Here is a 22,698-nt window from a genome sequence, read left to right on the forward strand (position 1 = left end):
CAAATCCTGCTGACTGCACACTTTGGGTCCAAAAGCTTTTCCATTTTAAATGCTGTCTGCTTGCCAAAAAATTTATGAGACATTGCCTAGCTCTGAAACACAACCAGCAGCCCATCTCCCAGAGGGAGAAGCCTCCTGGCACAGCCCCACAGCCCAAATACCAACAATTCTCACGGTCACGCACATTCCTGCACGCTGCACTGACCCTGCACACAGGCAGGGATCAACAACACAGGAGATGCTGCTTTCTCTGGAGCTCACAGCTACAGCAAAACTCCAAACCTGAAGCCAGACAGGGAAGGGAAATCTGTAGGAAGCTGTTTCCCAGCTCCCAAGGTGGTTTCATGAGGAGTTAAAAGCACAGACAGCGACATTTCCTTCAGCAGTGCCCCCCCTACGCTCTGCACGTGAGTAGAGGGAAGGTGGCAAATCCCAAATCCCAAAATCCCAAAGGAAATGGATGCTCACACTTTGTGAAGTTCTTCTGCCAGGACTGAAGCTGAGGTCTGCAGGAGGGAAAAAAAAAAACAACAAAACAAAACAAATAACTGGAAGTAAAGCAAGTCAAAGAATCCCCATCTACACTGAGCCAGGAATAGCATTTGTCTGGTTATTTTAAACTGGCACAGGATGCTTCCAAATATTTCCTGGCTAAGGAACATTGAAGGAACAGCAGCACATAGCAATGGCTCTTCCCCTCTCTGGCCTGGTGCAACATGAAGGGAAAAAAGACCCCCAGTATTTGTCCTTCACTAGATTCAAACAAGCCACAGGCTCACCAGTACTCCCCTCCCAGGAACTGAGTGCTTTATGGGATGTTCTGCTGACAAAATACTCAAATTAAAAAAAAAAAAAAAAAGAAAAATTAAAAAAAAAGGGAAAAAAAGAAGGAAAAGAAGGAAAAAAAGGGGAAAAAGGGGGGGGAAGGGAAAAAGGAAAGGGGGAAAAAGGAAAGGGGTAAAAAATGGAGGGGGGTAAAAAATGGAGGGGGGTAAAAAATGGAGGGGGTAAAAAATGGAGGGGGGTAAAAAATGGAGGGGGGTAAAAAATGGAGGGGGGTAAAAAATGGAGGGGGTAAAAAATGGCAATCCTGCCCAGTACATCAGGAGTTGTGTTGTGAACAGAAACAACAGCTCACATCCAGCAAGTGGCATTTTCCCCTCTGGAAAAAGCCTGTCCCTAGGCTGTCACACCCAACAGGGCAAGAGAGACCCACCAGACTGGATCTGAAGGGACCTCTGCAGACTGTGGTAGGATTTCCATGCTCACAATTCCAGTCCCTCTTAACAACTGAAGGAGTTTCATCACCCCTGATATCCAGAGCAGGATGCAGCCCCAACTCCCTTCTCCCAAGTGTTATTTTCACCCCCACTGTGCATGGTGGAGAAACATCCCTGAATTTTCATGGCCAGTTGAGGCTACCTGGGGAAAGCACACACCTCCAGCATCCTCCCTGTGTAACTCACAGCCAAAAAAGTCCAATTTCCCTAGAAATTTATTTCCAAAGCCCTTAAAGGGATGAGAGGAGCAGGCCATGAAGATGCTGGAAATCTAGAGTGGCTCTTCCCTCACTGCTCTCCCCACCCAGTGGGTTAAAGCACTTCAAGCAAAGCCAGACTTTCAGCCTGTGTTGAATTTAATCAAATTCCATCAAGCACATCCATGATTAAAAGAAGGCAGCATCCAACTGCATAGGAACAGTCTCCACTTGTGCCCCCCAAAGCCTTTCTGAGCTGATTTCTGTGACCTTCTTCTATGTGGAGGCAACTCCAGTGATCCTGAGGCTTTACACAGTGTTTACAACAGAAATCATGTCTGTAAGAAACTAGTGAAACCTAAATTTAAAATATTAAAATCACTGAAAAAGGTATTGTGCAGGTTTGGTGGGGTTTTGGTTTGATTTTTTTTTTTCTTTTTTGCTTCTGCACAGAAATCAGCACTAAAATGAACAAAGAGCTTGATACAGGAGCTACCAGAAGGGAAAAAGCACAATCAGGTGATGCACAGGAGGACTGCAGAAAGACCAAAAGAACCACAAGTCAGAATTGTAGACATGCAAAGCCACAGGACAAAAACCACTGAAAAAGGTACTACACCCTTTAGTTATAAATGAAAGCCATTATGGGAGGAAATAAGTGGATTTATCCCCCTCCCCCCCAAAAAAAAGAAGCTTAAAGTTTTAAAACGGTTTAAAGATCATTAGAAAAGAGGATGCTCACAAGTCTCTGCTTTCAGCATTCCATCTCATACCCAGCTACAAAAAGTCTTACTTTTAATGAAAGTTCACAAGTCATGACTACAAAAGGAAGTCTGAGAACATGCTGTACCTGGGCTGCCATTTGTGAATGAAACTTCTGAAGCTGAGCATTCAAAGCATCATTCTGCTCTATCAGCTCCTTGTAAGAGAGCACAGAAAGAAAAGCAGGCTGAGATCTGCAGCTACTCCACTTTTGCTAGGATTAGCTTTTAGCCATGATTATGTTAGTAAGAACAGTTCAGCATTTACATGGCAGACACTTTCCAAAAGATGCTGGGTTTTTTTTTTCTCCCCACTACAACCAACCAGCTGGAGTGGAAGCACCAGAACCTGTTCTGTATCAAGGAAAAACACTCCTTGCTCCACCATAACCCATCTGGTTTCCCTGAAGCCCTCAAAGGTTATGTCCATGCTGCCTCTCACACCTGATGCCAGGAGGAGGAGGGAGATGACACAAAAATTAAAGGTTTGTTGCCCCATACCATGGATCATTTCACAGCTTGGGAAATGGGGTCAGCACCTTTTCCTGACTTGCCCCAAGTGCTCCTCAAGGTGTGAGGTGGCCCCATGCCTCCTCAAATCACCACACACAAGGTCTCACTCCATAAACAGAGTTTTTTCATCCTTTCTTCAGTGGGGAAGCTTCACTAAAGCAGCATTTCAGGGATATGTCTGTGTTTCCACAGACACAGAGTGAAAGGGAAAACCCCAAACCCTTAAAACACTTGAGGAATACTACCTGCACCTGCATTTGCATGGAGTCCTCCTCAGTAGCTCTCTTTTGCTCAGCCTCCAATAACTGCAGCATCCTCTGCTCCAGCTGCTGTTTTGACACCATTGTATCAGTAAGTTTACTGTGCAAGCTCTGGATTTCATTGTCTTTGGCCACAAGCTTATTCTGCACATCTGTAGCAGAAATGTCAGGATTTTAATTCAGAAGTCAATATTTAACTTTGGGGGAAATAATTTTCACTGTAAAGGGGGAGGCTGATTAGGAACCTCACTGCAAGGATGAGCTCCCCCATCAGCATTCAGACTATCTGGGATCCCAAACCACCTTCCCCAGGGCTGCTGAAGCAGGGCTGACTTCACCTGAGCTTTATTTAAGAGATTTACTCAATAATGCCCTTTTTTTACAAATGGCAACAGCCAGTTCACTGCAGTAAGCATTATTTGGGAATTTTGTGATACTTGCCTTGTTGTGCTGCTTCATGTTCTGCTGTTCTTTTCCTGAGATAAGCCTGGATTTCTTCCCATCTCCTCTCTGCTTCCTGCTGCTGGACCTTCACATTGAATAAAGAGTTGATGAGAAGAATTTAATTAATTTCTTTACCTTTAATTTCTTTTTGAAGCATTCAGAGTGCATCTCCTCAGTGCTAGTCCCAAAACATATGGCAATGAAGTGAAATTGTTTCTTGTTTCCATTAGGGCACATCAGAGAGACAGAGTGCTCTGTAATCCTCCTCCTAGACTAGTTCAGCCTATTAATTTGAAAGGCAAATTGTGAACAGGATTTCATTATAGGCTCTTAACAGAATGGTTTCTGTAATATGAAAATGTGGCATCTTTGCCCTGATAGTTCAGAATTAACACCAGAAGCCAGACCAGCCAAGCATCACATAAATCAGCACTCAGTAATTAAAACATCTCAACTCTAGATACCAATTCTCCACCTGCCAGGGCAAAAGGCAGGGAGAACTTCTGGTATGTAAGATTTAATTGCAAATATTAAAGAAATCATGAGCTCTGGATAGACATTCTCACCTGAAATCACTTTCTCCTCTAAAAAAAAAAAAAAGGCAAAAGACTTTTTCTTCCAAAGAAACAGAAAGAGATTTATCTAGAAGCCTGTCCACTTACATTTTAACTCTTTAAAAAGTATATTTATTTTTAAAATGTATTTATTTTATTAATTTATATTTAAAAATAAGGAGTTAAGTTAATTTAACTCTTTTAGAAGTATATTTATTTTAAAATACATTTAAGCAAAAGCATGTAGCTTCAAATAAAAAGCACACAAGGACAGTGCCATCTGGATGAATGGCTCTGAAGTACCAATTCCTGTTGGAATTGTACTCTCACAAAAAGCAAAATAAAAAGCTTAACTGGTGATGTTGAAAAGATATTTACCTGGAAGGAAAGTTTCACTTCACAGGGAGATCTGTAATCACTCAAAACCCAGTGCACTGAATAAAACCATTAAACAAAGCCCTAGGCTGGCTGAGCCCATCTGAAACAAGCAGCTCAAGCAATTCCCATCCCAGCTCAGATAAAACCCTGAGCACAGCCTGACAGGCAGAGCAAACCCCAGGCACCTTGAGCTGAGCCACTGCCTGCTCTGCATTCTTCTTCTGGAGCTCCTCCTGCTGCAGTTTGCTGCTCTTCTCCCCCAGCTCATTCATCAGCCTGGCATAGTCCTGGCGTAGCTTGTTCAGCTCTGCTGACTGCCTGCAAACAAACAAACAAACAAACAAACAAACATTGCCACAGGCGTTTGCCACTCAAATGTCAACAGCAAGTCATGCTTTTGCAACCAAAGGGTGGGTTTGGGGTGTTTTCCCCCTCTGAAATTGTTTTATGCTAGGAAAGGGATGAGGGTCAGGTACTCCTGGCCATGGCAGCAGAACCATCGGTCCAGGTGAGCAGCACCAGTCAGCAGCCACAAGGCAGGGTCAGGAATTAAAGGTCAGCAAGGAGCCACAAGCAGCAGCTCCTGGAAGAGGTCTGCAAGCTGACTGGCAAGATTTGGGCAGGCTGATGTCAACTAAAGAAAGGTCTCACATTGAAATTCACATTCTTTTCCCATAAAGGATTATTGATCCTTGCTTGCAGAGGACTGTTCCTCCTGGACTAACTGCACACTTTTCTTCAGAATGTTTGTTGCCTCCTGGCCTCGACCTGACTATTAACTTATGGAGGTATCTGATGCACTTTCTCAGCTGGGAGAGAAGATGCATTTGTTCAGCCCAAGGGAAGAATTTTAAGAGGCTCCCCTTTGTGCCTAAGCAAGTAAAAAGCATTTCATTTTTATCTCAAGTTTGCTTGAATTAAAGCATTTTCAGGATAACTGTCTGAAAGACAATGACGCTTCATTTAAATGAACAGGACACCTAAAATGAGAGTTCCACACCCTTCTCTGAGCATTTGACATTCAGTAATAAATAACTGAGAGAGGATATTGGGTCAGTTTTGTCTTCTACACACCTTAACCAGGGTGCTCAGCTTTTACCTGCACAAAATCCTCCCTGCCAGCTCAGGGGCAGCCCAAGTCATAACTCCCAAAAGACAATTTCTGTTTCTCCAAACATTTGCAACACCAGCAAATAAATCCAGGTGCCACCCCAGCAGCATCAGTAACTGCAGGGTATTGATATGTAAAGTTTAGAGCTGCTGTTCTCCCAAGAGGCCACAAGCAGCACCTCTCCTAAAGCCCCAGGGGAAGGATAAACACCCTGTCAAAAACACCAGAGGTGCCTGAGCACTGCTGCACTTCTTTCTCTTAAAGCCTCAGCAGCACAGCCTAAAAGCTCAGGCTTCAAGTTGAAAAAAATGCAAATATTTGTTCTGAAAGCCCTGGCTCAATGCAAAAACCCCCAGTTACCTGCCCAGCCCCAAATATTTGTGTTTCCAGCTTAACCAATAATTCAGAGACAGGCAAGGACTTGGAAACAAAAGAAGCAGAAGCCAGAACAACTCTTCAGGGGAGGCTCAGAACCACACAGAGCTCCAAAGAGCTGCCAACATACTTGCTCTCCATTTGATTGGTGGAAGTGCTGACAGCATCTCTCAGGATACCATTTTCCTGCTTCAGGTGGCTTATCTCTGCCTCCATCTGCTCGCGGAGCTGCTGGAACTGATGGGGAAAGAAAGATCAATTCTGGAAAAGATTAAGCTAAGGAGCAATAAAAACAAAAGAAACCAGCTTGTACAAGTAGGTAAGATATCACAATAATTTCAGTGAATAAAACTAAGTGGGTTTTTTGGGAGAGGGGGAGCTTTATTCCTTCCTCACAACACCAGTTAAATTAAACTGTGCTACTGAGACCCTTGTGCTCATACCAAAGCACAGGTTTCCTTTTATATCAGTGCATCAACCTATTTATCAAGGCAACCTTTTTTATTGTTTAAAAGGCTGCATAAGTGTTACTCAGAATACCAATTGCTCAGCTACATAACCTGAGATATTTATCAATAACTGGATACTAATATATCACTTTTCCAGAGGGAAATAAAATAAACATGCTGTGAATTATCATTAGACAATCCTCCTTTGCTGTTCCTTTCAAAAAACCAGGAAAAGTAAAAAGAAGCTAACAATACACACATTACAGCATGCAAACTGCAAAAGGCTAGTCCTCATCTAATATTCTGATTTTTAGCACGGTTCCAAAGCTGAGGCAGAAAGAAGCCCTGAGAACCTAGGTTCAGGATGGTGTGAACAATGTCAAAAGACAGGATTTAAAGAGGAAAAAAAATGGACTCTGCATATGCAGACACAGCAGAGCTGGTCTTGGAGCCCAAAAGTCTGCTCTGAAAATCCTTGAGCACACACAACACTGTTCCTTTATCAGTGCCAGTCTGCAGATATGGCTGACACCATTCCAGGACCCAGTTTCATCAAGTGGATGATTCATCAGTGAACCTTTCTCACACCAGAAAATCCAAGTAAATGTTTGTGTAACAACCCAGCAGCAGGGAGCAGTCCCTTGTAGGGCAGCCACCTCCAGTTCTGCCCCAACAAACATAACAAGCTGAGCCTTGGACATTTATTGGGGGGTTCTTTTCCTTGCCTGTTTTGTTTTTTAATGCCAAGGAGATCCCAAGAGAAGCAGGGGCACAAACCCCACCCAGCTGGAAGCTGTGACCATTTTCAGCTCCTCTGCCATGCTGCAGCACATCAGCAGAGGGAGCAGGACCAGAGCACTGGATCTTTTGTATTTCCTTTCTCCAGCTCAGCCTGGGACAGCAGCATTTGCTGACATCTCCCAGATGTGCCCAGGTCTCCTTCCCCCTTCCCCAGCCAGCAGCAAGACCCTCTCCTTGTGCAGTTACCTACACAGGTTCCAATAAAGTTTCTTCTGCTCCAAAACTGCAGAGATGCTGCTCTCCAAAGGGCCAAGACAGAAGATACAATTTTGAAGTTGGGAAGTTCACATGTTGGGCTTAATGCTGTGGCATTCATACAGGACGAATGACTAGAATGAAATCTAAGCCTAAGATGGGCCATTTTCCTTAGAAAAATCTAAGTTAAACTTTTAAATCTGATGAAACAAACCCTTCTAAGGTCACTCCATAATAAAGCAACTACAATAGAAAGTAACAAGGATCTTAAAAAATACAAGTGGCTGCTCTGCAAATGTTTGCAGCAAAGCACTCCCCCAGGCACTGATATTTCATGTGTATTATGCCATGTTGTCACTCTGTACTATAATCTTAGAGACATTTATCTGCTGGTAAATGATCATCAGCATTAGTGGCTCCCTTAAGCTGAGTACTTCAATTAGACTTTACACTTTAATTGAATTACATTTCAGCAGAACACCAGGAAGGAAAAGTCACTAGATCAGGGAGCAGCTGCCTGGCCAGCACTGGGCTTTACACACCTCACAAACCATCAGTGAGAACCCCCTTTCCTTTAAACCAGGAATCCACCACAAACTTTTGCAGTGATTCCTCAGCAGTTATGCACGAGCACCAACTCCAGGAGTTTTGGCAAAGCATTTACCTTCATCTTCATCTGCTGAGACTCCTGGTAGCTGACGTGGATCTTGCTCTGGAAGGTGCCGTGCTCCTTCTCCAGCGCGTTGATGCGCTCGCGCATCTTGGCCGTGAGCAAACCATTCCTCTCCTTCTCTGCCACCAGCTCCTGGGGTGGGAAGGGACAGCAAAAGGGAAACAAGTTGTCAGGACTCAGGACACCCCTCTGGCTGTCCTGAACAGCCAAGAGCCCTGCCAGGGGGCTCAGAGACCCTGGCACAGAGCCCAAGATGCCCCTGGGGTTTTGATTATGACCCATGGAGCAAGTTACCAACCTTAGATGAAGATCTGCAAGCCACGACAGTTTAAGTAAAATGATAGTGAATTTATCACAAGGTGAAAAAGGAGATTTTGGGGTTTTTAGAATGGGGATTCAGGGGGGCAAGATGGAGGGATCTGGGCGTGTCCAACCTTTCTCCTTCTTCTTCTTGGCCTCCATCTTCTGCTGTGATGTTGGCACTTTTGGATTGGTTTAGAGTAGAAGCTCACTGTCTAACATAGGTGATGGGTATTGGGAAGTAATTGTGAACACTGTATCTGTAGTTTTTAGTATAAAGGCATAACACCACCCTGGGGCAGGCAGAGTGCCTTGGGCTGTGTCTTGCTGAGTGGACCTCAGCACAAAAGGAGAAAGAATTTAATAGATAAGACACAATAAACAACCTTGAGACCGAGAACTGAAGAACTCTGACTCCTTCTTCAAGCACTGGGCTGGGAAAAGAGACTTTTGAACTTTTCTCAGGGTCACTCTGACCAGCTAGAGACCCCAACAACAAGTCACCCACTGCTGCTTTCTTAAGGCTAAGAGTCTTTCAAGATAACTAAAAATACAATAAAAGTGTACATCAAACTGAAGTTGTTGGAGTTCTGGGTGCTGAGAATTTTAGACTCGCAGTGCTGACAGACTCTGACTCCCAGGAGAGCACTTCAAAATTTGACCTGAGGCTGTGGAACAGGCTTCCAAAACTGATTGATAACACTGGGATTATGGGTGTGGAGTTAGATTAGAAATGTGTAATACCACAGGGTGGAAAACTCTGAGTTTAGAGTTTTTAAAATATAGTAATATATATAGAGCAAGATAGAAGTTTTAAGGCAGAAGCTGATCCTTCTTCTTTACCTTCCTCTTCTTCCTTCTTCTTTACCTTCTTCTTCTTCCTCCCTTCTTCACCTTCTTCTTCTTCCTCCCTTCTTCACCTCCTTCTTCTTCCTCCCTTCTTCACCTCCTTCTTCTTCCTCCCTTCTTCACCTCCTTCTTCTTCCTTACCTTCTTCCTCCCTTCTTCACCTCCTTCTTCTTCCTTCCCTTCTTCACCTCCTTCTTCTTCCTTCCCTTCTTCACCTCCTTCTTCTTCCTCCCCTTCTTCACCTCCTTCTTCCTCCCCTTCTTCACCTCCTTCTTCCTCCCCTTCTTCACCTCCTTCTTCCTCCCTTCTCCATGGCTTTGGGTGGTATTTTGTAATTGGACAGAAAAGTCTGCATTGCAGACTTGGAGTGATTAGTTATTGCATTAAAAGTGAAAATAATTTAGGTGTCATTTCTTAATTAGATAGTTTAGCCCTAAAAAACCTTACAGCAGAAGATTGTTAACCATTTTATACCTAGTCAGGGAAGAACTGCAGAACTCACGACCTATGAAACTGTAACCTAAATAAGAAATAATAAACAGCTAAGTCTGAACACAAACTATCATCTGGAGTACCTTGAATCCCAACCTTAACAAGAGAAAAAAGAATTCAAAACCCAACATTTAATGGTGTGAGGATTGAACTCACAGCCTTCCTGAAGTCAGCATCAAATCTTCATTCAGCAAATTTACAGAATCAGACCAAACTTCCAAAACCTGACATTGATCCTGTATCATCATAAATCTCACGTTTATTAAAACATTTGCCAATTTAAACACTGATCTTGTGCTGTCTCACAAGAGATGGGAGTCCTATTTCTATCAAGTCTGGTCAAATCAGAGTCCTAACAACTAAAACCACAGATATCACAGAGGACAAATCTTAGACTTTCTTCCCAAGTTTAGCAAAATGAAGAACACAGATAAAGCACCATGGCAAAATAGAGCACTTTAGAGCAAAATAATTGCTTTGCAGCAGGTTGCAAAGCCAACAGCTTTGCCACAGGAGATGGGCTATTAGTGCACTACAAAGGCCAGAGAAGCCCTGAATCCCACCAGCATGATGCCACATTACAGCCTTCAGATGAAAATACACATTGCTTTTTAATCTTTTATTAGCCAGTAATTCAACCCAGACACCTGAGAAATCCACAGAGCTGCTCCTCTGCAATATAAATGCACTTGCTGTAGTAAGCAAAACAATTAAGTGCAGCTTTCAGCAGCTGCCATCACACAAATAGGAATTTGTATCACCCAAGCTTCAGGTGTTTTTAGCCACACAACTCCTAACACTGCCAGGGAGACCTGACACAATTTAAATGCTCTAAATTATTAGCCTGAATACTCTCCATCTCTTTGGAGTAATTATAGTCTTTTTCACCTTTTAGTTTAAATAAAAGCTATTCTGTCTTGTAGATCAAACTCCAAGTTTTAAGCCACTTCTGCAAACACAATACAGACAGCTTGAAACAAATCTTTCTCCATGCTTTGTTTTAAACTAAGATGCAATTAGAAGAAGGGCACCAGGACACACTGCAGCTTCCTCTCTTCCTGCACCAATCCCACCATTCACTTGTAGCTCTCAATAATCCAGCTACCCTGCCAGGGCAGAACCAGAGATCCTGGGAAGATTAACTTTTCCCTAGTTTGTGTTTTCCCAAATACCTCTGAGTCTTGAGGCACTCAGCTCTTGCTCTCAATTATCCTCTCCAGGTATTATCTTTATCAAGATCCCTGCAGGAATCACTCTGCACCTTAAAGAACCTTTAGCTTTTGACAGTGCTTTCAGAGAAACACATTAACTGGGAGATAAGAGCTTTTATCAGTCAGGGTGAGCTTTATCCCTTGTTTGTCCTGATATTTCAGCATTGCAGCAACTTTGCTTTTATCCATTTTCCCCCAGCTTTTCCCTTCCCCAATTCAGATGGGAAAACCTTCCCAATGACTCCCACCTCTCTACAGCTCCTGCCTCTCCTTCACAAGCACCACTTTGCAAATGTTTTTCCCCCAACCACATCTGCATTTCCTACACTCAGATTCCTTCATCCATTCCCTCTGCTCCTTCAGCAGCAGATCCCTCTCTCCAATTTTATTCTGCAGTCCTCAGCCAGTTTCTTTTTTCCCTCCAAACACATCACAAGCCCCTTCCCTCTGTAATTACACATTGACTATCCTAAACTTCCTGATCCCAAACCTCTTGATCCCACTTGTAAACAGCTGTGCTCTGCCAGGAGCTCACACAACACCCACTCCCTTCTTCCCCTCTCATCTCCCAACTCCTGCATCCTCTGGCCACTCTTCTCCCACCTTTGGCCACCCAGCTTTCTGTCCCCAAATTATGTCCCACAACCTGGCCTTCCTGAGTCCAATGCTCATGTGCTTCCAGACCAGCCAAAACACATAAATCTTTCTCCCAAGACTCCAAAATTCTCATATCTGCCTCATTATTTGGTCTACTGTAACTGTTTTCCTATGAAACATTAATAAAAGAGTAAATTTTCATAAAGCAGTTTTGACAGTGATGAATCAGCATCCCTCTAAGTCCAAAGCAATCAGAGCTGCACCTCCAGGGGCTAAGCAGGCATTCTGCACTTTCTGTATCTTCCTTCTTGAAGAAAACCAATGACTGTTGTGCCTAGAAACACACAGGCATGTGAATGCTACACTATGGACCAAATTAAAACTGATGCAGGAAAGACATTTTATATTTGCTTCCACAGAAAGTCTCATAATGGTGAAGGAAGTGCTTTTAAAGTAATCATTTGAAAAGAAAAACAGGCTCAGCTTACAAGTTTCAGTAAATTGAATTCTCTGGAAAAACTACTGGAAAGTAACTGCATAAATACATTGTAAAATCAAATGTAGTGTCTTGATAAGCTTTTTCAGTAAATATAAATATTCTATCTTTTGGCTTAGCTCAGTGAACCAGCATTTGCTGGCTGTTAGTCCTCCAAACCCCTGCCCCTCTCTACACCCATGAACACCTCAGTATTTACCTGGGAGAGCTGCTTGCACTGCTCCTTTGCCACGGCTGCCTCCTCCTTCATTGCTGTGAGCATCTTCTCCTTGTCCTGGAGCTGGTGCAGAGCTGCAGCTGTCTCAGCCTTGCTGGCCTGCAGCAGGATGACATAAAAATAACCACAAGTAGTGTAACAGCACACTAAAAGGCAGCAGAGCAAACCTGAGAGGAGGAAACATTCCCTCCTGCTCCCAAATTTTCCATCTGCACGATGCACGTGGCACCACCAGTACCCAATTCTGCCACTAATGGATTCACCAGGCAAAGAAATGCATTTTGAAAGCATGGAAAGCAATTAAGAGGGTAAATGGGCTCTTAAGGTGCTTCCCATTGGAAGAGAGCTGCAGCGGGGAAAACAAAGAACAGCCATTAAGAGAAATAATGGGAAAAGATGCAGAGATGCTGAATCAGTCAATAACTGTGGTTGGAAGGACTTCCAAGATCAGCTGGTCCAGCCCACACTCAGGGCAGGCACAATCCAACAAATGTAATTGCTTGAAATATCTCACCACAAAGGGAAAAAGAAACACTGATCTGGTGTCTCCTTCCACTTCCCAGGAGAGCCCCCAGCTGATGTAGTTACATTTCTGCTGGCACACTGACACAAAAAGTTTCAGAGATGCTCCAGGGAGTAGACCCAGAGGAACAATCCCCATGCTACTTGCATACTGGTCCTACAAATGAAATAAATGTAATAAAGAGCACACATTCTATGTGTTTGTGCTCAGATTTGACTCAGGGCAGTGTGATGGTTGTGCAGTCTCAGCCCTTGCAGGTTTCAAGCCCAGACTGGATAAAGCCCTGAGCAGCCTGTGCTGACCTCAGAGCTGGTGCTGCTTTGAGGAGGAGCTTGGACTACTTGGACTTCACTCACTGAAGTCTGATAACTGAAGAAGGAAAGAAGTGTCAGCCCCATAAATGGACCCTGAATTTGTCTGGAAATTCTCCTTTAGTGGTAATGTGCATGCCTGCAGTACAAACACACTGTCAGGGACTTGCATGAGCTACAGAGAGAACACAATTCACACTTCCACCTACAGAAACCCACTTTTTTTTTGTTGTCTACAAACCCAGTTTTCATCCTAAAGGTTCAGCTTTAACACCAAACCTTCCTTTAAAACAAGAAAAAACCAGAGCAAGCAGGGTGGCTGCTCAAACAGGCAACACCATTCCAAGGGCAGCACTACTGGGTTTTGTCTTTGGAGGTTTTCAAGATGCAACTGGACAAATCCCTGAGCAAATTGCTCAGAATTCAGTGTTGGAGCTGTTCTGAGCAGGCATCTGGACTGCAGAGCCTCCTGAAGCCCCTCCCAGCCCAAACTGTGCTGTTATTTTGATATATTGCATTAATTGGACTGACACGGAGCCAGTTCTGCATTTCTGGTACCGGGTCTGCAGAGGAACACAGGATTGCAAAAGCTCAAGTGTGACACACAGGATGTGACAAGCACAAAGTGACACCCACAGTGAGTCATGGCAGGGAGGAGTAGGTGTGTGCCAGCAACAGGACCAGGAGCAATGGCCACAAACTAAAACACGAGGTGCACCTCAATGTGAAAAAGAGCTGCTTTCCCCAGAGGATGGCAAAGCTGCCCAGAGAAGGGTGGAGTTTCACTCTCTGGAGACATTCCAAATCCACATGGACACATTCCTGTGTCACCTGCTCCAGGTGACCCTGCCTTGGCCAGGAGATTGGACTGGATGGCCTCCAGAGCTCCCTTCCACCCCAAGGATTGTGAGATTCTGTACTGATAAGGTACTGATGGACACCATTCTCTTCTGTCTTGACTACAAGAATTAAAAAGAACTGCCAAGCACTGGCACAGGTTGCCCAGAGGGGTTTTGCAGCCATTTCCTGAAGGCTTCAAGATACTCAGCCTGGATAAAGCCCTGAGCAGCATGGGCTGACCTCAGAGCTGGTCCTGCTTCAAGTAGGAGGCTGGACCACTCCAAACCCCTTGAGGTCCCTTCCAAACCTGAACTGCCCACAATCCTATGAAAAATATCCAAAGAAGTCAAACTACATTGTAGAGACTTGCAAAACACAGAATTAGCTGATCAAGTGCACAGCCACAGTAGCTTGTTCTGAATTCCTCCCATAGCTTACCCTATTTACACATTTGGGAAAGATCACTCCCAAAAGTCACCAGCCATCCCTCCCTGTGCCAACACACACGTGTCAGCAGCAGCATTCCTGCTTGATTCCTTGCTCTCCATGGCCATTCCTGCTCTTCCCAAGTGGTCAGAGCCACCCCTGGCATGGCAGATGGCAGCACAAAGGCATCTGAGAGCTCAGTGCTGCATGCCAGGCAAGCCCAGAGCAGCTGGAGAGAGTCTCCCAAAGGCAGACTCTGGGCAGATCACACTGACAGAGCTCATCTGACAGCACCCCTTCCAATTTCTGTTTGTTTAATCAGTTTTGCCTTCCCCCCACACTCCACAGTCATTCACCTTTTGCAAGAAATCATGAATTGCACCAGATTTTTCCTTTAACACTTCCACTACACAACGGGCCTCGTCTTCAGAGAAGATCATATTCTTCATGGATGTTACAAAATCCTTGAATTTTACTTCAGCATTCTCTGCAACACAGAAGGGAGGATTTATTTACTTTGGACTCCATACAGAATTATTTATTTTGCCTTGAAACAGCATGTGATGGGGTATCATTATGCATTATATTTAATTCCAGTCTGAAATGCCAAGAAGCAAGAGGTCACGAACATTCAGCAAAAACAACATCTCTCCAATTTAAACCTGATAACAATCTGCCAGCTGATAGTTTTGGGAAAAGAGAAAATCCCAGCACTCTGTTTGCACAGTTGGTAACGTTTATAGTGTTGCTAGCAAGAAGACAAAGCATAACACAGATTTTGGAGGAGAAAAACAGCATAAATGTGAAAGAGTCCTTTCCAGTGTATCATGACAGTAATTTCAACTGAGCTCTCAATTTGGAGGACAGCCTGGCTACACAAGTAATATGCACGTGAAAAGTTAATTAATTAAAAAACTGGCACATTATTGATTACAATATATGGAAGACAAAAATATTAACTTCCAAATTTAGATTGAGGGAACTGCTGCAAGAAGAGTTCAGCAGCAGGAAGATAAATCAGTAAAATCCCTCTTAATGGCTGACCAAGTGTTTAAAGAGACACACACACACACAAGGAAAGACAATTCAACTGAAACAAAACTGTTTTCTCTAACAAAAACCATTGCTCACAAACAGGCTGCTCACAGACAGGTCATTAGGTGGCCCTCTGACTCCAGGGAATGGGAGCCCAAGACCAAGGCACCCTATATCCCTGTCAAATATTCACCAATGCCCAAAAGTGTGTGAAGGGATGGGGAGAATTAAAAAAAGCACAAGTGTAGAAGTGATGCTTGGTCAGAAATTGGCCCATATATCACAGAGACAGGTCTGGTCACCACAGGTGCTAAACATGCCCCTGAAATCAAGTTAACACATCAAACCCAAAGATCTGTCTGAGAAATAAATGAAGAACAAAAAAGCAGCAGTGACTCTATGCCCTGAAATAAATTACCAAGCATAAAATCACTGAATGACACAGCATGGGGAGGGAGTGCTGAGGGATTCTAGCACACTCTGTCCTAGTCCTAAACCCAACTGAGCCTTCACTTCAGCTCACATCAGTGCTGCACTGACATCACCAGTGATGCTGCTACCAGGACATGCCAAGATGCTGAGACCACAGCCCAGGAACTGATCCCAGCTGGGCCAGGAGCAGCCCCAGCCCTGTGCTCCCTGAAGGCACAGAGACCTTGCCCTTGCACCCAAGGAGCTTACAATTAGAGCAGGGCAAGATTTCTATATTGGGAGGGCAAATCCCAGCTGACACAGGAGAATTAGGAGTTCATGGAGAAGGTCACAGCGTGCCGAGGAAATGAGAAGGGACAGGAGCACGTGAGGGGCTCTGATGCTGCAGGGCAGTAACGTGCAGCCACTGAGCCAGCAGCACAACAGGAGCCTCAGCAATGTGGGAATCCAATGAAAGAGCTGCCTGGAAGCTTTGGAGGGGGTATTTTAGAAGACAAGACTAAAAAGAGAGGCTCCAAAGAGTGAAATGAGTGACCAGACAATATTGGAGAATCAGCCTCCTGTCCAAACCTGAGCTGGGTGTCACTGCTCAGCTGCCTGGCTTCTCTCTGGCTGCTCACAAACCTGAGGTCTCAACTCATCAGGCTTTGAGATGGTCAGAGGCCTATTTAAAGCTTCAGAGTGGAACACAATGCTCATTAATCACTCCAGGCATTTGTGGGAGAGTATGAAGGAAGTTCTCCTGTCCCAAGCAATTCCAACTGCACTGAAGGGAAAATTTGAGTCTCCCTGGAAAGTGCCAGACTCTCTCCACTGACAATCTGCTTCAGGTCACTCTGTATTGCACTGGGTCAGCCTCAGATAGCTCCATGAACAGCGCTAGAGCATGCAGGTGCCCTTCCAGCCTCCAGCAGACCCCAAGAGCTTGTGCTGAATGCCCTGGGTTTGGAGTCCATCCCTGTGAGCAACGTCTGAACTCTCCACTGTGAACTCCCTCGCTGCATCTGTGTGGTCTGTGATCACCCCTTTGCTCACTGGGGACACAAAAGCCCAGTCAGAGGTGAAAGGATTCAGATGGCACAGAGCCCTTTCCACAGTGCCAAAGACAAGGCAGAAATGAGCACACACAAGAAGGGCATCCTGCAAAAGCATTTTCCTCCAATCCCTTCTTCACGTTACATCAGAGAGAATCCCCCTCCCCACACGTCTTCCCTGCTGAAGTTTGCAAGCAGGCTATGCCAGAAACACACTGAAATATCAGTTTCTTACCTTTATCTGTTTCATTCTTCAGTTTCTTGCCACTGCTCTTCTGGATGCCCTCGTTCACATTGTGTTTTACAACTTCAACCGGCTCACGCTTTTCCAAAGTGCCTGAGTCAGAATTATCCATCAAAGGAATATAAGTAGTTGCTTGAATAAGAGGTTCATCCACCAAAACTGTAATCATAAGTCCACAGGATGGGTTAAAGCTTTGTAATAATTGACACCAACATTTTTAGAAAAGGTGCCACAATATTAAGAGTTGAAGTAAAGCATCTCCAACCTCAATAGTTAATTATACTCTCCATTTCTATCATCCTTCACAGTTTAACTCATTAAAGCTCTTCAGCTAAGTCCATTAAATAAAGGTCTCTAATGCATAGTAATTTAATAGCTTCAATTAAATTTCTACTTCCAAAGCTGTCTTTTAGCATTTTAACAAGAAGAGAAGAACCTTTACATTTGACTTTCATTTCACTTCAGTAAGAAAGTTGCACATGGCATCAATGGTTTTACTTGTGGCTGTGGAGAAAATCATTCAGCATCCCTAAAATATGAATAAAGCCTTTTGTCCCTATTCTGTTAAAAGCTGGTACTTCACTGGCAGCATTTTCATGGATTACATCACCTGTGAACTCAGCCACTCGGGCAGAACATGCAGCAGGGGCAGCACTCGTGCTTATTTTGCATGCAGACTCCGCTGCACTTAATGAAGATCTCTCATCTGTCAGAGCAGGCTTTGGGCATCATTAACGTGCAGAGAGGTGCCCAGAGGCTCTGCCTGACCCCAGCCCTCCACTCCCACACCACTGGATCACCGTGGTGAGGAGCAGCCTCTGTCCAAAGAGCTCCTCAGCAGAGACGAAAGCAGGAGAGGGGAGAGCAGGAGTGACAGAGCTGGGGCAAGAGGCACAGCCAGAGCTGCAGCTGCTGCTTGCCCAGCTCCTGCTCCACACTGCCTGCAGGATGCCAGGGGCAAATTCCTGCCCCAGCCAGCCCAGAGTGCAGGGCTGATGGACAACAGATGCCAGGCAGCAGCACAGAGACAGGAGGAACTGGGTGGGATGCAGGGTTTGGGCATCAGTGCAGAACAAGGATGCACTCCTGGCTGCCAGAGAGGCAGTTATGAAACACCCCTAAATTCTAGCTCTGTAAAAGGAGGAGAATAGGCCAGATGGACCTTTCTGTGTCACCTGGTGTCTCTCCACTTAAGCAGCCAGCAAACACCTGCAGGTACACTGCAAGCTCAGAAGAGAGGAGAGCTCTCCTCTAGCAGAAACAACCACCAGCTGCTCTCCTCATATTTTCCCTTCCTCTCCTTATGAACTTCCCTTCCTTTCAACACCTATTTAATATCAATGAGACATTTTGCAGTATGAAATCCCCATAGTCGTGTCTTGGCTAATCCTGGTGTCCACCACAGCTCATTTTTACCCTGATTTTGGAGAGGTGGCTTGAAAAGAAAACAGTTTGCATTCAAATAATGCTTGAGCTATTGCCCTGTAGCACTGACAGCTCAGCTTTGCTACTGCTGACCTGGTACTGACATTTACTGCCCTGTACAGACAAGTTTGGGGCCCCTAAAAAAGTGCAATGCACATATTTCCATCAGGAAAAGCACAAGAATAAAAGGTGATCCCGTCCTGAGTTCCCCATCAGTAGGCTTTTCCCAGGATTATTTAGGAGTTTTTCAGTTATACAGGAACCCTACAGAGCCTGGAACTCCATCCTGGGCTGAACAGGGCCCACAACAGATCTGCACCCTGATAACCTGACCAAAGTATCAAGGGAACAGTGGGCAACAGTGCTCCAGGAGCAGCCCATCAGCTCCCAGCTTCACAGCTGCCCCAGCAGAGAAGAGTCTTGGGAAGCTCAAAAGGTGGCCTCACAGAACTTCATGGTCACCCTGTGTCCAAAAGCCAGACACAACAGCAGTCATTGTAAAAAACATAAAAAAAAAAAAAGAGAAAAACACAGACACAGAGGCACAGTGAGCCAAGAGGACACAAGAAGCAGCATCTTGGCAGAGAACAAGGGGTGACAACAGTGAAGGCCTTGACAGCAAAGATGAACAGTTTTTGCTGGAGCAAGAGCCAGCCAACAAAAGGACAATAAGAGAGGAATGTGGTCAAAGCAACTGCCTGAAAAAACTGCAATCTTGTTTGGGGCAATGACTGCAGCAGTTCCAGACATGCCTTGCTCAGAGCAACTTCAAGTCTGTTCATTACTCCTCATTCAAGTGTGGATATTTGGATCCAAGAGAGCTCAGAAAGGTTCACAACATTCATTATCCCATGCTCAGTGGTACCAGGTGTTTATAACATTTAACAGATCTCAAGCTTAGCAATCTTTCCTACCTGGAATTCCTGCTTTTTCAAATCAAGAGTTACTGTTCTCTGAGTTCCTTTTCCAAAGGAAGAGGAACTAAAGCATGGATGGCAAAAAGGTTTAACAGTCAGGTTTATCTGAGCAACGTCACAGACTGGATTCTTACCATTATCAACTTTCTGCTTCTTTGCAGAGACCTTCTTCTTCCCTGACACATTTTCTTGCTTTATCTCCTGGTGGAGCAGCACTGGCTCTTGCTTTTTGGCAGGAGATACAACAGAATCAGTCTTACTATCTTGATCATCTGCAACAGACAATTGAGACAATATATGCTCTTGTGTATATTCTCAGCATTACCTTGCAATCAGCAGATCTGTAATAACCAAATTCTCCAATCCCAGGAAAACAAACTCACTTCTTTTAAATCAGAACACAAATTTATCCCCACACACATACAAACACAGAGTCACACACACAATTCCCAGACCAGGTGAGACCCCAAAGCAACAGGAAGGTTTAGCAGAGTCAAGAGCCACAGCACCCAGTGATTTTTTTTTTAAGACAGGAATCTCATGTGCAAGCAGAACACACAGCAATGCAAGGAACAGTTTAACAACTCCAATCCAGATTTCACTGGGACAGAGCAGACAGCACATATTACCCATATTATTTTCTTATTTCGAAGTGTACTTTTCCCCTCCATGAACCCACTTGGGCACTTTAAACACACACATCCCCAATAGCTACTGGGACTGTGAGAAGCAGAAAATAAGTGTTTCCCATTAGGGAACTGTTCTTTTTAAAAGCAGTTTCTAGTGAGAAATTTTTTTATCATTTTGGACAGCCTGTGCTATATTAAGATTCTTGTCAGAGCTGACACACACAGCACAGGGCTCTGGTGTCAGCTCCTGTAATCAAGGAGAAGAGCTCGTTGTGGCTGCCCTCAGAACTGTGCTTGCAGACCACATTTTAACTGTGCCACAGAGATTTGTAGAGAACACCCACAAACAAGACTGGATACTTTCTCTGTTGGTAGTGGGTGGGTCTTTCTTCTCCAGTTTTTTCGGGTTTTTTTTTTCAGGAAAAAAAATCTACCACATCAAGCAGCAATGTCATTCTTTTTCCTCACTCCCTGTGCAGACCTGCTGTGCCTGCATCTCACAAGGGGATCTGCAAATATCTTGGGTTTCATTTATTTCTAGCACTGGGTATTTTTATTCTTTTTTCACTTCTATTCCTAGTCAAGACAACCACATGGAGACATATCCTGATGAGGATATGGTCAAGACAGTCAGAAGTGATTCTGATGAGTTTTTGGTCTCTTCCAGGTTGGATATTTCAGTCACAACAGCCAGCCCAGTTTTAGCATCAGTTCCATTCAGTTAAAGAGGTGTAGCAGGTGGGCAGCAATGAATCAGCCACCAATCCATGAATCAGCCACCAAACACCTCTCCGTGCATTAAGCCTGCACTTAGAGTGATTTATTTTACAGACTGCTATTAGGTTTCTTGAGATGCCCTCCCTTATCAGAGCAACCACTCTTAGGACTCTGCTTTTTCACTGCCTGGCTCAGAATGCACACAGCAAAAATATCTCCTGACTTCTCTCAGGTAATCAGAATTTTGATTGAGAGCAAAGCAGCCAAACCACAGAGCAAAGCAGAGGAACGAGCTACTCTGTTTCACTTCATCTTTAGTAGAAGAAAGCAAGGCTGGGAGGAGGAAAACCAGAGCACTGCTGCCAGATGAAAAACAGGGGGGAAAAAGCAATAGCTCATAAAAAAGGAGCAGGTTAGAAGGGAGCTTTGCCCCATAGAGATCAGGCAGAACAGTTGTGAGAGACACTCTGTGGCCTTGCAAAAAGCAGAACACGGTTTTGGCGTTCTGTGCAAGAAGCATATGCAACATCAGATACCCATTCCATTTTTCTGCTTCTTCTGCCCAGGCTTCTTCTTAGCTGCTGTTGGTTCAGATGGTGGAGTGGGCTGTTTTGTAACAGGGACTGGATCTACTTTCTTGCCTGAAGACTTGGATCCTTCCGAGTCCTTAGTTACGTGATCATCCTGGTTGGCCTTGTGCTTCTTCTCCTTCTTCTTCCTCTCCCTGAGGCCGGCGGGGGCCTCGGTGCCACCCGAGGGGACAGCAGGGACAGGCTCCTCATCCGTGCTCAGGGCATCAGACAGCTTAAAGTCCCGAGGGGCACTCTCTGAGTCAGACTCGTGGATGTTCCCGTTCTGAGCCTCTTTCTTCTTGTTCTTCTTCTTCTCGGTTTTCTTCTTGTCGGCCTTGCTGGGTGGGAATTTCAGGTCCCGTTTCTGCTTGGCGAGGACCTCATCGTATAAAGTCTCTTTCATGAAAAGCCAGAAGAAGAGGAAGATGACTGTAATAACCACAGAAGGGATGAGGATGATGAAGTAGGTAGACTCGTAAAACTCCATTGTGCTTTTTTCTTAGCTATGATTTCTTATAAAACCTACAGGAGAAAGGGGAAAAAAAAAAAAAAAGAAAAATTAGGTTTTGAACAGGTTTTCCCTCAGTGTTAATTCCTCCACCAATTATAATAATAAAAGATTTCTCCTTGTTATAGAGCAGCCTCAAAGTAGCTTTAATAAAATTACCAAACTACATCAGCCATGGAACAGCTTTTGGAATCATTTATCACTTGCTTCAAAGTTGTTGGCCTGGATAGGAAGAAATGCAGTTTGCCAGACTGCTGATCTGGGGAGGGAATAATTCCCTTCCCTTGCTTTTCTTCATCCTCCTCACTCTTCCTTCCCACGTGACTTTCATAAAGTTAAAGCTTCTGATTTCAGAAATACATGAGACAGCACTTCCAGAGGCTGTGAAATAGAGAGCAGTAAGTATATGCAGATTCTTATCCTGGCAAGTGGGAGTTAAATTTCACCTTCCTTTTGTTCCCAGATTTATGACAGCTTCAGAAGTGGAATGAGGAGAAGATAGGAGAGAGCCCTGAATTTTAGTCAGCCATAAAGAATCAGGTATTTTCAAAACTGCTTTTTGAAGTCCAAAACCCAGCTTTACACTCATGAAAATTCCATACATTTATGGGAAAACAGGAAGATTTGTTACTTATTTTGAACATGTGATGGTATAAAACTTCCAGGGCACTTATACAGAAGAGATGATGCCAGGATAATTTGCTGAAAACAATATTTTTGTCCCAAACATTACATTTATTTTCTTTATAAAAAAGCAGGAACCACATAGTCAAAAAAAAAAAGAAGTCAGAACAAGGTTAAAAAACCTAACTTTGGGGTCAAAACAAGCCAGATTTTCCCATTTCACAACCGACTGCTATAAACAGACCTGGATTTTTGCAGGAAGAATCCAAATCTTCTCCAGACTGCTTGCACCAAGAAGGAAAATACCA

General features: G+C 44.3%; 1 protein-coding gene across 13 annotated transcripts in view; it reads right to left on the minus strand.

The window, feature by feature from the left end:
* KTN1 (kinectin 1) overlaps window positions 1–22,698 on the minus strand; it is a 79,334-nt gene that overhangs the window by 33,974 nt on the left and 22,662 nt on the right. For 11 of the 13 annotated variants that reach the window (XM_054515186.1, XM_054515185.1, XM_036384199.2 and 8 more), the window contains exons 2-13: window positions 21,223–21,780; window positions 19,475–19,612; window positions 16,990–17,157; window positions 14,610–14,740; window positions 12,136–12,252; window positions 7,983–8,123; window positions 6,004–6,110; window positions 4,573–4,705; window positions 3,453–3,540; window positions 2,997–3,163; window positions 2,328–2,396; window positions 469–506 (exon numbers count right to left, since the gene is read on the minus strand). In XM_054515186.1, coding sequence (XP_054371161.1) covers window positions 469–506; window positions 2,328–2,396; window positions 2,997–3,163; window positions 3,453–3,540; window positions 4,573–4,705; window positions 6,004–6,110; window positions 7,983–8,123; window positions 12,136–12,252; window positions 14,610–14,740; window positions 16,990–17,157; window positions 19,475–19,612; window positions 21,223–21,745 — 1,820 coding nt within the window. In that variant the 5' untranslated portion in view covers window positions 21,746–21,780. The remainder of the gene's footprint in view (window positions 1–468; window positions 507–2,327; window positions 2,397–2,996; window positions 3,164–3,452; window positions 3,541–4,572; window positions 4,706–6,003; window positions 6,111–7,982; window positions 8,124–12,135; window positions 12,253–14,609; window positions 14,741–16,989; window positions 17,158–19,474; window positions 19,613–21,222; window positions 21,781–22,698) is intronic. The other 2 variants (XM_036384197.2, XM_036384191.2) reach the window with 2 other exon arrangements.

This window comes from Molothrus ater, chromosome 6 (assembly GCF_012460135.2).
Source record: "Molothrus ater isolate BHLD 08-10-18 breed brown headed cowbird chromosome 6, BPBGC_Mater_1.1, whole genome shotgun sequence".
Taxonomy (NCBI): domain Eukaryota; kingdom Metazoa; phylum Chordata; class Aves; order Passeriformes; family Icteridae; genus Molothrus; species Molothrus ater.